This window comes from Gavialis gangeticus, unplaced genomic scaffold (genome assembly GCF_001723915.1).
Source record: "Gavialis gangeticus isolate Ggan-Ray unplaced genomic scaffold, GavGan_comp1, whole genome shotgun sequence".
NCBI classification, from domain to species: domain Eukaryota; kingdom Metazoa; phylum Chordata; order Crocodylia; family Gavialidae; genus Gavialis; species Gavialis gangeticus.
Genome location: NW_017728993.1, coordinates 77,437,000 through 77,451,059, shown reverse-complemented (window position 1 = coordinate 77,451,059; position 14,060 = coordinate 77,437,000). Strand labels below are relative to the sequence as shown.

Below are 14,060 nucleotides of genomic sequence, written 5' to 3'. Positions count from 1 at the left end.
CAGTCTGTTTCCAGCAGGGCTTGCAGCCTCCCAGCCACTCGCTGGGAGCTGGCTGGGCTCCGTGGCTGGCAGCAGCTGCTTAGAGCCCGGGCTGGTTGTGGTGTATTGAGCAAAATGGCCTTGTGTGCCATGCTTGGGGGTTGCTGAGCCCTGATTGAAGGAATAGACTTCAGAGATGCATTTTCTTGCTTGCTTCATCTTTGTTGAATCAGGAACTAATATACTATCCATGATCTCAATTCCAATTATTATGCCTATTACTAAAGCAGTCAAATTCATTCTCAAATATCAAAATAATTTACAAGTTGGAAGCTTTTGGTGTCCTTTAAGGACATGTAATCCAAAGCTTAAAGTCTTAAATATCAACATGTAATTTTTATCTGAGTTATAAAACACAACAGAACTTTTATCTTTATTACTGTATCACTAGAAACTGAATAACTGAAGTGTGCCTCAGGTTCCTACATTAACAGTAGTAAATATATTGAAGGTAGCTTATTTTTAATTGTTGCAACACCTATTAAACATGATTTTGGATCAGATTTTAGTAATGAAGCAGATGGTTAGTGTTTAGTTAGTTGACTGGAGGTATACCAGTGGAACTGACTGAAGACCAGTTTGCAGCATACAGAGTGATTTGAAAAAAAAATCACTAATCCTTAGATTTAGCTCCTAATTAATCCTTAGGATTAATCCATTCCACCTTTCTTTGGAAACAAAATAGGTGGAGGAAAAAAGGAGACCAGGATCACTTTCAAGAATATGCCAGAACACAACAGGCAGCACCAAAGCGGACTGTAGTACAGCCTCAACTCGTAAACTTAAGGGGTGAACAACTAACATTTCCCACTATTCAATAATATAATTGGGCCTGTCAGCCAGATATAGTTCTGGTTGATCAAACAAAATGACAAAGGCATCAGCTCTCTGTTACCCTGTTCGTTATGGAAATTCTTGTTGTATCATAACAGGGTCTCAGTGCACTGTTCATACCTGCAATTTTTGCAGGTCTCTTAATGTGCAATGCAGTGGGGGATGCCATGCTTCTTTAGAGCCAAAACATGATTTCTGTAAGGATAGGCCTGGCTTTCATTTTCCATATTGAAAAATGACCTTTCTGATACCAGCAATTAGAGACCAAATTTCCCAGTGCTGCATAGCCTATAGTGAAGAGCAAAGTGAATATAATCCCTGAATCTACTCTGCACAGCCTCAGTTCAGAGGGAAACTGCAGGAAGGCAGCTTCAATTTATCCTTGGAATCTGACATTCTTACAGCAGTGCAGTCCCAAGGCCTTTGCCACATCCCGTTTCTCTAACTCCATCTGTGGGTCACAACCCAAAATTGGGTTGTAATAATATATGAAAGGGTCACGAACAAGCTTTAAAAATGGATTTTCCCCAGAAATATGTGGGAAGCCCTGGCATTTCCCTTGCTGGCTGGCAGAGCTCCAACCTGCAAGGGGCTGCTTGGGGCCCTCCGTGCCCCACACAGTGGGGCTGGGGCCTGGAGGGGCACTGGGTCGGGACTGGCCATCCATGTTGACAAATGGTACAAAAAAAAAGGTTGAGAATTAGTGCCCTAAGTCATCTTCCCAGGCCCTGCACTCATCCTGCTGAGCACAAGCCAGCCGCATGGCTGAGGTGAAGTAAGCACAAAGTGACTTGAGAGCTTTCTCCTGGCTGCTGCGCGCGGGACGCACTAAATGAATTGAGAGGAACCAAGGACCCACACGGGGGGGCTGAAGTCACTATTCACTGCCTGCCGTTTATGCTGGACTGACCTCAGGTGCCCGAGCCACGGGCCCTTTCTCTACAGCTAAAATAGAAGACACCAGCGGAACCGCAGCACACCCCGCTCTGCAGAACAGAACACAGCTGCGCATGCGCTTCCTTTGCCTCTCTTAGGCGCGATATTGGTCTGGCTACTCGCTCGTGACGTCACGGAGCGGCCGGGAGCGGCCCGCGCGCACTGATCACGGCAGGAGCGAAGAGGCGGCCACTGCGAGTGCTGCTGGGACGCGAGTGGACTGTACCAATGGTGAGGGGGGGGCCGTACCAAAGTGCGCTTCGGCGGGGGGTACGGGGGTGGTGGAACCTACCGAGCTGGACCTGAGCGCGGCGCGAGGAGCCGCTTGGTATGGGGGGAGGGGACGGGTGGCTCCCCCGGGGCCCGGCGCCGCTGCCGTCCCCCCCCCTCCCCGGGTGCGTGGGAGGCGCCGGGCCCGCGCACTCGGAGCTCGCTCGGACGGAGCTGCCGCGCTTGGTGCCTAGGGTGAGGGGCCGGGCCAGGCCACGGGGCTCCCAGGTGAGCACGAGGGGCTGGGGTGGGGTCCCTGGCTGCGGGGGAGCGGCGGCCCGGGCCGGCGGGACTGTGGAGATAGGCCTCTGCTTTATGCCCAGGCAGGGAGGAAGGGCCCCGCCCCCTCCCTTCCATATCCATTTGCAGAGCTCTCTGTGCGCTGGGGAAGGGGTCTGACTCAGAAATGCCCTCCTGAGAGGGGCCTCTTTAACCTGTGCAAGTGTTTCTGTATCTCTGTAGCTGGTCCCGGGTAGCATCGGAAACTGCAGGCTTGGGGGCTGCTCGGGGTGGGGTAACTTCTCCAAAATACTGCAGTGTTGCAACCTCCAGTGTAAGAGGAGTAGAACCAAACCCCTCACCCCCACTGTGTTGTGTGTATTCCTCTGTTGGAGAAAGGGGGATATCCCTTAGACATGCCCTCATCTGAGGTGTTAAGCAGTCGGCAGCAGTTCTTATCTGTTGCTCTCTGGCAGAAACTACAGTCATTGTGGCTCTGAATGTCTGGACTCGGTCTGGCCTTTGGATTGTGTCTTGCTGGTCTAACGTGGGGGTGGTAGGTCTTAGGCCATTTTCAGTTTCTCCATACTCTTGCTTAGGTGCATGCACTGAAGGTCTTGGTGTGATGGTCATAGACCTTTTTATGCATATGCCATGATCCAGAGGATTGATGGTTGCCTGTATACGCATACTTAAGCAGAAGGGAGGGTATAGTTGCACCTGATAGACTAAATCAGAAATGTAATGTACTTTAGGAAAGCAGGTATGTAATTAGGCACATGAAAGATCTGGTCTCCAGTTCTGCTAAACCAGTGGTGCTCAATCTCTGGTCCCACAGGTCAAATCTGGTCTGTAGCACTGTGACATCTGTGCCACAGGGCACCATGTACCTCCAGAAATGTGGTGTCAAGAGAGCAGTGGCACTTCTCCCACACAGTTAAATTTCCAGAGTGGGGACTCTCAGGCCAGGCAGTGGTGAACCTAGTGCCCAATCCGGGGATACAGGTGGCTGGGTTGGAGTGGTGCTAGATCCCCAGGACCCAGTCCCAGTGCATTGTGGCAGGAGGGGGCAGTGCCAGGCTCCTAGGGCCCAATCCCAGCGTGCAGGGGTAGGAGGGAGCTGTGCTGGGCCCCAGCATCTGTTCCTGACATGCAGGGCTCGATCTGGCTTGTGAACGAGCCCTATCCCACTCATCTGGGCCACAGGGCCAAAAGGTTGAACACTACAATTGTAGACCATCTGTGGGGAGCTAGTACATAATCTGTGTTTCCCTGGAGGTGAATTTCACATTGCAGAACCATACAGCCGTCCTATTCATCTAAATGGCCAACATTTAGATGCCTCCAGAGATGGTTACCCAGGCTTTCCATTTCAGCTTTAACCATACTAAGACACCTCTCTTTGCTCATAAGTCTGCTTCCCCCGACTGCCTAAAGTATATGCATCTTACCAGGACCTTTGACCTAAGCAGATAGAGAGCTATCTGGGCAGCAATACAATGGCCCTCTTTCTCAAGTACTCTAGTCTAGTGGTTAGATTAGGACATAGGAGACCTGTGTTCTAGGCCATTTTCCGCTTGTCAGTAGTTTGAAGCCAACCCTCTTATATCCTAGCAGAGTGCCCTAACTGGCCAAGGTTTGGGACACACACCTGCAAGCACCTTCTACGCCCTTGTCCTCTTGAAGCTGAGTTGCTGGACAACCAATCGAGAGAGAGTCGTGAGGCTGAAAGGAGAGCAAGCAAGAGGATGCTTAACTCTGACCCTAGAGGGAGAGCGCTGCCCTGAACGAGAGGGGACCCAGGTTCTTGCTTCAGCTTCAAAGTTTGTTTATGCATTTTACCCCATGACCTTTTAATTCGAAGTGTGTTATACAGACTGATGTGTATGTGCAGTCAGTGTAAGTCATGACTAGGGATCTCTGAAAATTTTGGAGGAAGTGCCTGCCATATCAGCTCATGGAATTTGTTTAATTTCACAACTTGCTTTCCCTCCCCTCAGCTCTGATTGGTGGAGGGACCCTGATGGCCAGGCTGTTTGTCGCTGATTGCTGGGGGAATTGAAAACTGAGGTTTTAAATATGCTATGGTTTTTGCCTCCCTGCTGGTTAGCAGCAAGCTAGCAGTGGGGGAGGGCACCTCTGCAAATCAGCAGTGGGGAGGCAAAAACCACAGTATATTTAAAATTGCAGTTTTTGCTTCCCCAGCAGTCAGCAGCAAATGACCTGGCCAGCAGGGCACTTCCACAAGTCAGGGCTGGAGGGGGAGTGGCAAAATGAAAAAAATGAAAGAAGCTGCTGTGGGGACATTTAGCTCCATGATTTATGGAGATTCCTAGTCATGACCCTATTTTGAATCACATTTTAGTAACATGGTGTAGACGTTTAGTGACATCTGCTCCAGTGGAGCTACATCAGTGGACCTGACTGGAGACTAGTTTGCAATGTAACAGAGTGATTTGGAAAAAAAAAAAATCACTAATCCTTAGGATTAGTCCCCGGTTAATCCACTTCTCCCTTCCGCAGAAACAGCATGTATGATTGGATGTGTCACAAATGTGTGATTTCAGAAGAGGCTTGATTGCTGGGACAGTCAGCTGGTGTCCCAGAAGATGAAGTGCAACTGTCTCTCCCAAGTCCTCAGCAGATTCTTTAGCTGCTGGTTAGAAAGTGGTTACCACCACAACTTCAGTTGAGTGTCAGATTGTTGCAAGTTGTGGTTGCCTACAATGTCAGGGAGTTGTGCAGCACTCTGTCTATGTCTCGACTTGTGCAGCACTCTGTCTATGTCTTGACTTGGATACTTTTGGGGAAGCACTGTGTTGCTTTTGAACATGCATAGTAGGGATGAACATAGTTGCGTAGGAGAAAACTGCAGCCGTGAATGGCATTTAAGCATGTAAAATTGATTCAGGCTATTATGCAAGATGAAGTAGAATATTGTTCAGTGCTAAGACATTGGTTTCTAGACAGGTGGAACTGTGTAAGTGACACTTACACATGTTATGTGTAAAATAGAGTTGTGCTACTTGGTAACAAGAGCAAAGGACTACATATACCATCTTAGGTAAAATCTGCAGCAACATAAAAACACTGGAATATTCCATTCTGAATTTCTACCTGATGTTTCCTGAAGAAGGGAAGGTTTCAAAAATTTGTCTGTGAAGGTCTCATAGTTGTAGCCTGCAAGCTCCATAGATCCAACTAGAGAGGCCCTCTTGACAACCCCACATATCCCAGGCTGCTTCCACAAAGGGGTTTTATCTCTTCATTCCCTCTGCATCTCCACTGGCAGCTTGTTCTTGGGATAAGACCTTAGGCATGCTCAATCTTATATTTTTAAACAGAGATTTGGTATGGAAGCAGTGAGACCTCATAAACAAAGAATCCATAGTGCCATGCTTGCATGGCTTTTTTTCAGAGTAGGACTCACTAAATTGATTTTTTACCCTTCCCTCTCTCCTCTCTCACCTGAAAACTTTTTTTTTTTACCTGGTTTTTGTATCTAAAACCAAAGTAGAAACTCATTATTGCAGTTTGTATACAGTTTAACTATATATGTAATAGAAATTATTCTTAAGAGCACACCACATTTTAATACAGTAGCTGCCACAAAGGAAATCAGTTTTGCTCTTTAGACAAGTATAATAAGTGATTGTTTTATTATTCCTTCATGATGTTATTATTACCCTTCAAGGGCAGAAATAATAATGGAAGGAAAGAGGTGACATATATTTCAAATATTATTTGAAATTTATCCCTCCACTTTAAAAATCTAATTTTATCTTATTCTATGAAAACCAACAGAGAGATAAATCCAGATATACTATACTGAAGAAATCAGTTACAATTAACTATTATAAATGGAAGGATTTAAAATATGTAATGAATGACAGAAGATAAACCATTAAGAAACGCTTCAACCTGCTTCTGTCAGTGCCTGAAAAAACATACAGGTAGTGCTTACCGTAAGTCATAAAAAGCTACAGTCGATTTACAAATCACATCTATACAGGAGCCTACAGAAAAAAGCACAGAGTTCCACTAGAGAAATGTTGCCTTCAGAAAAGCATGCCCAGTATTCAGTATCACATGGTCACTAAGAATTAGATCTTTGTGAAATAGTGAAATGATAGGTAACTGGAGTATGAATATTCTCTGATATGCTGACAGACTGCACCCCCAAGTGGATACATGGCTTGGCCATAGTACATTCATGTGTTTTGTCTGCATATTTTCCTATCTGAAAGCTGTAAAATAATAACAATCTCATACATATTTTATAAAAACTGCTTTGAAACCTTCAAGTGAAAGGCAGGTATCTACCAAGTACTATTATTAACAAAAACTATACTTTTGCAAAAGAACTTTTGCAAGCACTTTTTAAGATGGGTAGCTGCATTAAGGACAGTATTACCTTTTTTGTATGCAGTGTATTTTTCTTTTTGTACATTAGAAGCCTGCCTTTTGTGGAATTCAGTTGAAGGTTCACATACGCACAAATCAGTATGAAATGTGGCCATATATACTACACTAAAAATAGCTATGTGTAACAGATGGCAAGTTTTTATGTGGATTACCCCAATCAATATTTTTTTGGTGGAAATGGTAAAACAGACTATCTAGACCAGTATTAAGATAGTTCTGTAACTAGATGCTCTCATGATTGTGACTCTGCAGGGTCTGGGTGTGCAGTTTCTTTGCCTCTGTTGCATTAGGTTCCGGTTGTTACCAGTTTTCCATTCAGGGTTAACAATGGGTATGTTGCCATTGTTCCACATTGCCCCAGGTGTTTTAGTGGGACCCTGTACCAGTGGTTCTCAACCTTTTTTTACCAGGACCTATTTGTAAATATTGATGGCCAGTCCTGACCCAGTGCCCCTCACTCCCAACCCACTGCCCCTTGTCCTCAGCCCCCCATGTGTAGGGCAGGGGTTGGATGTGTGCGGTAGGGTGGGCCCCAACCAGCACCCTTGCAGGCTGGAACTGGAGTACTGTGTCCAGTTCTGGGCACTGCACTTTAACAAGGACATGAGAGAGTCCAGAGAAGGGCCACCCGTATGATCAGAGACTTGTGTGGCAAGCCATACAAGGAAAGGCTGAGGGATCTGGGACTCTTCAGCCTGAAAAAAAGAAGGCTGAGAAGGGACTTGGTAGCAGCTTACCGCTACATCAGAGGTGTACATCAAGGGCTTGGTGAACAACTGTTCACCAGGACACTCTTGGGGAAAACTAGGAGTAATGGTCACAAACTCCTGGAAGATTGTTTCAGACTCAACGTTAGGAAAAACTACTTCACAACTAGTGTCCAGACTGTGGAATAAGCTCCCTCCAGAGGTGATGCAATCACCTACCCTGGAAATCTTCAAGAGGAGACTGGTCAGTCACCTTGCTGGGGTCACCTGACCCCAGCTGTCTTCCCTGCTTGGTACAGGGGGGCTGGACCCAATGATTTTCCGAGGTTCCTTCCAGCCTTACAGTCTATGAATCTATGAACTCTGCCAGCCTGCAAGAGAAAAGTCACTGGTTTCCCACATTTTTCTTCTTTAAAGGAGAATCCATTTTTAAAGTTTGTTGGGTCCTGGCTGTAATTATTACTGTTCTTTTGCAGATGATGAAAATTCTGTCACATATCGATTACAAAGGATCCAGGACAGAAGCAGGTCTTCACTGGAATTAGTTTTTAGCTACTTATGAAGGTCCTGATTTTAAGCTGGCGCTATTGCAATGAAGAAAAGGAGAAGGATCACTGCAAATCTGAATGAGAAAATACATCTTGGCCCTGAGAGAGATGCTTCGGATCAGATCCTTGTAGTAGACTGTGAACAAGAAGTCATCACTAAGTCTGAATTGGCGTCTACAGACCAGCTTGAATGCACTGAAGAAGTTCCTCAATCACCAGAACAAAGAAAGCTCTTCAGCTCGCTGCAGTATAACAAAAATCTCCTTAAATATTTAAATGATGATAGACAGAAGCATCCATCTTTCTGTGACTTGCTCATAATAGTAGAAGGAAAAGAATTTAGTGCTCACAAAGTTGTTGTTGCTGTTGGCAGCAGTTATTTTCATGCTTGTTTGAGCAAAAACCCCAGCACAGATGTTGTCACACTGGACCATGTAACACATTCTGTCTTTCAACACTTGCTAGAATTTCTGTACACCTCTGAGTTCTTTGTATATAAAAATGAAATCCCTTTAGTTTTGGAAGCAGCAAAATTTTTAGATATTATAGATGCAGTCAAACTGCTGAATAATGAGGATGTTACCCCCATACAGTCTGAAGTAATAACTGAAGCCCCAATACCAGCTGAGACTCTCAATGACTTGACTAGTAAGCTATCAAATAGTCATCTGTGCACTTTTTGTGGTCGAAATTTCTGTTATAAAAAGTCCTTAGAAAACCACTTGGCTAAAGCGCACCGATCCTTTTCCTTGGAAAAAAAACATGGGTTAAAAATGGTTGAGAGAGCAGACTTTTCTACCAGAAGATCTACCAGAAATCGTAAATGCCCAGCCAAATTTGATAACAGTGATAATGAAAGTGGTGATGTATCTGACAGCAATTTTGATAAAGTCAGTTCTGACAAAGAAACATCTGATAAAAATGAGTTTGATGATAGTGGAAGTGAGTACAATGTAGATGAAGCACAGGAAGAAGAAATGTCAGGTGAAGACTCTGAGGCTGAAGAGCAAAGTGAAAAAGAACATGGAGCTGAAGAGAGTCCTGAGACAGTTGATTCTGTAGGAAGTATTCCTGAAGGGTTAGCTCCAGTAATGATTCAGAGCAGTAGTAAAAAACTACTTCAGTGTCCCAAGTGTGACAAAACATTCGATCGAACAGGTAAGATCCATCAACATTTTTCTTCTGCTTTACCACATGGTGGTGCTGTTTAGATGCAAAACAGAGCTATTTCCAAATTCTATATTTTCAGAGAGTTGTTGCTGTGGCTGCAGCTTAGTATAAGATGTCAGTTTTCATATGTAATCAGAAATTACCATTGCTGTACCATTATTTTACAATTAAGACATAGATCAATGAGAATTCTATTTATTAAACTGCAAATGACACTACTTTTCTCTCTCTCACTCTTGGTGATTAGCATAAGAACAGTCCTGCCAGTCCTGAAAATAGGAAGGTGAAAAAAGCTCTTAATAATATGTAAGGTACATAGTAGGAAATCTAAAACGTGGCTTTGACTTTGTAATCATCTCTAACTGTAGGAGATCAAAGTAGCTGACTTTTCTATTACCACATGAAAGGCCATCAAAGGAATTATTGTTTACAATAAAAGTATTGTCTTCTGTAGTCATGCCTTCTTGAAGATCAGAATGCTTACTTATACAGTTATATAGTTCCAGTTAACATATCTTATCCATATTACTTACGAGATGCATTTAGTTAGTGCAATGCTAATATATTGAAGAACATAATGAGAAAATGATGCAAAATTGATTGTGGGAAACTGTATTTCTTTCATAATGAGCTTTTCATGTTTGTACAAATCCAGTAACTGATTTTTATAAGATGTTTCGATGTGTTCTTGTACATCTTATAGCAGAATCGTACTAATTTCATTTCTGCTTGGAAACTAGGCAGTAGTATATACCTGTTCCTGTAGTGATCTTAACTTCTGCCTTTGTTCAGATCTAAAATGTTGTTGTGTTACATGGGCACTGGTGATAGCTCTTAGCATAATTGCCTTTTTTACTTACGAATCATATTCCACTGAAACTTTGTTGTCTAGTTTAATTTTATACCATTTATTTGCAAGATGACTTGGTTAGAATTCTGGTTGTGAGATTAACTTGCTCTGTAAAAATATTTTAATTTTATCTTTTATTTTATTTTTTTTTGTTTATACATGATGAGTGTTTCATACCCTTGTGAACAATGCCATCTGTACCCAGAGCTTCACTTTGGGCAGAACAGAGTTATATCCCGTGGTCTGCCCAAATGAGGATCAGATTCTGCCTATGCTGTTCTCCCAAACACTCTCATTGGCCTCAAAGATGAGGATCTGGCTTTGGGCTTTTCTGTTTCTTTCAGCTGGGGTAATAAACACAATTTAGACTGGCTATAGGAGGAGCTGAAGCTTTTCAATGATTTTTGAATTCAGGAAAGTAAGGAAAACAGGATCAGGCTTTTTGATATTGCTACAAGAGTTGAATTGTAATTTTTTTTCATACTGAAACCTCTAGAACTTATACTATTACCTTGGGGAGAAGTGATTTGTACATTTCTATACCTGTTGGTGCAAATCAAGCATACCTCTTATGATGATTTGTGAATTTGAGCATTAAGGCAATGGACTGTTTTAATTTTACAGTATCCTTGTAGTAGCACACTTGAATATAGCTTACCAAATAATATCATATTTGTTAGTTAAATTTGATAACTTTTAATAGTGCTTTTCATTTTTAAAGCACTTTGCAAACATTAACTAGTTGATCCTAACAACAGCCTGGTAAGTACTATTATCCACATTTTACAGATGGGGATACTGACAGAGGTGAAATGAATTGTCCAAGGTCACAGATTATATAATATTAACTTTCAGCATAAAAAGGTGAGATTTATCTATCTTTGTAATGGAATGTTTAAAATAAGCCTTTATAGAAAATTCTCTGAATTTGACATCTTTCTGTTTTTAATGCCTAAAGGCTGGTCTACAGAGACTAAAGGCTTGTGAAGATTTACCATTTTTTTTAAATGAAATAGTTTGAATGATAGCATGTATACAAGCAGATCTGAAACCCTTTTCTCTTGCACTCTCTTAACTTAGAGCCACAGGTTTGTTCTGTTTAAAAACATAGAAAGGAAAGCAAAAATGTGATAGCTGCTTCTTAAAATTTCCCAGTTTCTGTTTTCAAAAACCACAATTTATTTCCTATAAAACTCTAAAACTCTGCTAGATCTGTGGAAAAGTAAAATAATATTAAGAATAAAAATCCCTTCCACACTAAAGACATGACCCTTTAATTGTCTTCCTATGGGCAGACTGTTTGTTGCATTCTCTAAAATTAGACCTTCACTCTACATGAGTGGAAGTGGTAAATAAATTTGGGGTGGGGAAAGTATTATTATTTACTTTGCAGCAGTGCTTAGAGAACTCTGATAATGGCTCATTTATCAGGGTATCTGTCATTTAGTTAGTCTTCAGCCATACCATGGTACAGAACTTTAAGTTTTGTCTTTAAGTTGTGGGACTCTTCATAACTTTGCAGGCATTCTTTGTAAGTTAGTCTCTTTAAATGAAGAAACAAACTCATTACGATGAGTAAAGAACCTTTACAGTGACGAATTCAAGAGCATATACATCCATGATAGCATAACAACATCCAGAGATGGAGTGAAAACAAAATACTGCCATCTTGAAAGCAGTAAAGATGGGGATGTACTGGAGAACCTTTGAGTAGCTGATATAAACATAGTACAGCTCAACAAAAATTAGTGAAAAAATATTATTCATATGTGGAACATGCCTAGATTTTCATAAATATAGTTTGCATTAGTATCAGGAAACCCAAACTTATATGACACTTAAATGAGAACTCTGTCAAGCTTTCTTTAAGATGTACTCCATTGAGTGAGGTTTCCAATAACACAAAGAATTTACTGAAGGTGATGAATTATGCAACTTAACTTGTTTACTAGCCAGACTGCCTTTCAAGCTGTCTGTAACAGAAGATGCTCTGTTTTATTTCGTAGGCAAATATGAGAGTCACACACGTGTGCACACGGGTGAAAAGCCCTTTGAGTGTGATATTTGTCATCAGCACTACTCAACAAAATCCAACTTGACAGTTCACAGAAAGAAACACAACAGTAATACAGAATTTCATAAAAAGGAACACAAATGTCCATACTGTAATAAACTGCATGCAAGCAAGAAGACCCTAGCAAAACATGTCAAGAGGCAAGTATGAACAGGATTATATTATATATTTCTCTTTAATGCATTTTCCAACCCCAAAACTGTAGTATAAAGTCAAAAGAAAACTGTTACATTTTGGTTGGTTTCTGGGAGTGTTTTTAAAAATTAGATCTTTTCAGAGGACATAGGAAATTACTGTTAGTTATCACAAAAGCTTGTGTGAGGATAGATTGATCATCAAGTCTCCTGGTTTCCTCTGTTTAAAAAAAAAAAAAAAAAAATTCTCTGATTAAAAACCCCAAATCCAAGGTTTTCTGCAATTAAAATGACACACCACTATGTATATAGGTACCAGTTGAACGCAATGTTTTAATTGAAATATTTACAATTTTAAAGCAATTTGGAAGCCTACCAGTGCCTCAATCATTATAATAAAATAAATTCTAAATACCTATATATTTTGGCATTTGATTTCATTTTTTATCATGGAAAATCAGAGCTCCGCCTGCCCCCTTTGCTCACCAAGACATGGGTCCAGCTGTGGCTGTCCCCCCTGCTGCTTTGTGGGGGGGGTTGTGAGGCAGGGGTATGTAAACATAGGTGATGCTGTTGGGGATGTGGGGGGGCATGTACCCCCCCCTCCCAGTTTTCTGTGCCAAAAGCAGGGTTCAGGGCACAGGGCTGCAGCCTGGTTGGACCAGCACCAGGTGGGAGCCACCTCTGCCACCCAGCAGGTGGGACCCAGTGTAGGAGGGCAGAGTAGGACAGGGAGACTTGGCGCTGTTGCCACTGCAAGTCCTGTGCAAGCCACCAAGGCCATCAGGGTGAGGCACCCCCTGCCTGGCAGCAGGCGGGGTGACAGCAGCAGCAGCGTGGAGTTGTGCCCCTCCACTGCAGCGGTGACATAGGCAAAGTATAAGTGCAAACACTGAGGGGAATGAGGCAACTGCAGGGGTAAGCCCTATGCTTCAGGGCAGGGGAAAGGCAGTATGAGTGCAGTGGGGCTGAGGGACGGGCTGATTTGAAGGGCCCTGCCTCAAGCATCTGCTGGCAGCCATCAAGCGCTAGGGCACTTGGAAGACCCACATTCCACCCTAGCAGACAGATGGCCTGCACCAGGTGTCCGGGTCCTATGTGGACTCACGGGATGGTGGCCTGCAGCAGCACAGCGGGGACAGCTTCCAACAAGAGGTGCATGTAGCACACCATGGTGTGGAAGCACAGGCAGCAGCTGGGGCATCACATGCTGGCCCATGCCACAGGCTGGGGCTGGGGAGGCAGTACGGTGGGGAAGATAAGCACCAGCGTGAAGCTGAATGTAGCTCTGGTCTGGGCCACACTGTGGGCAGCAGAAGGAGGGCAAGAAGCTTCAGGTAGTGTTTGTCCTGCCTGCAGCAGCTGCAGTAACTCTGACTTGTGCAGATGATGATGAAGTGAGTCTTTCCCCAGTGTGGGCTGGAGGGAGGAGGAAGGGATGCCTGGGGCACCCCCTGTCCTGGCTAGGACTCCCATATTGCACCAGGCAGCCTGACCATGGCCCGCCCTCCTCCAGGCAGCATTTCCCAGTTGCTCTGTCCCTGTCCCTGAGAGCATGGGCACTGGCTCCCAGCATTGCTGACCTGGCCTCATAGCTCCCTGCTGCCTCCAAAGGGCCCCCCCCGCCCTTCCCCTATATATTGCAACATGTCATGTGTTCAGCAGGTTTATGGCTGAAAGAAGCCATAAAGATGTTCTGCATATAATGGTAGAATATCTTTTTGTGGTTGGTTTGTATGGAGACTTAAATTGAACATGTGGCATGGATCCCAGACCTTGGGCTTCCCTCTTTTATGCCAACAATATAATTACTGGCATTGGGCCAAAGTGTGTGTTGGGGGGGGGGGGGGCCCT

At 43.6% G+C, this 14,060-nt stretch overlaps 1 protein-coding gene across 3 annotated transcripts in view; it reads left to right on the top strand.

The window, feature by feature from the left end:
• Window positions 1-1,983: 1,983 nt before the first annotated feature.
• ZBTB41 (zinc finger and BTB domain containing 41) overlaps window positions 1,984-14,060 on the top strand; it is a 40,898-nt gene continuing 28,821 nt past the window's right edge. Inside the window, exons 1-4 of one of the 3 annotated variants that reach the window (XM_019502034.1) lie at window positions 2,213-2,307; window positions 4,822-4,957; window positions 7,907-9,136; window positions 12,005-12,212. In XM_019502034.1, coding sequence (XP_019357579.1) covers window positions 8,023-9,136; window positions 12,005-12,212 — 1,322 coding nt within the window. In that variant the 5' untranslated portion in view covers window positions 2,213-2,307; window positions 4,822-4,957; window positions 7,907-8,022. Of the gene's footprint in view, window positions 2,041-2,212; window positions 2,308-4,821; window positions 4,958-7,906; window positions 9,137-12,004; window positions 12,213-14,060 lie in introns of those variants that run through there. The other 2 variants (XM_019502036.1, XM_019502035.1) reach the window with 2 other exon arrangements.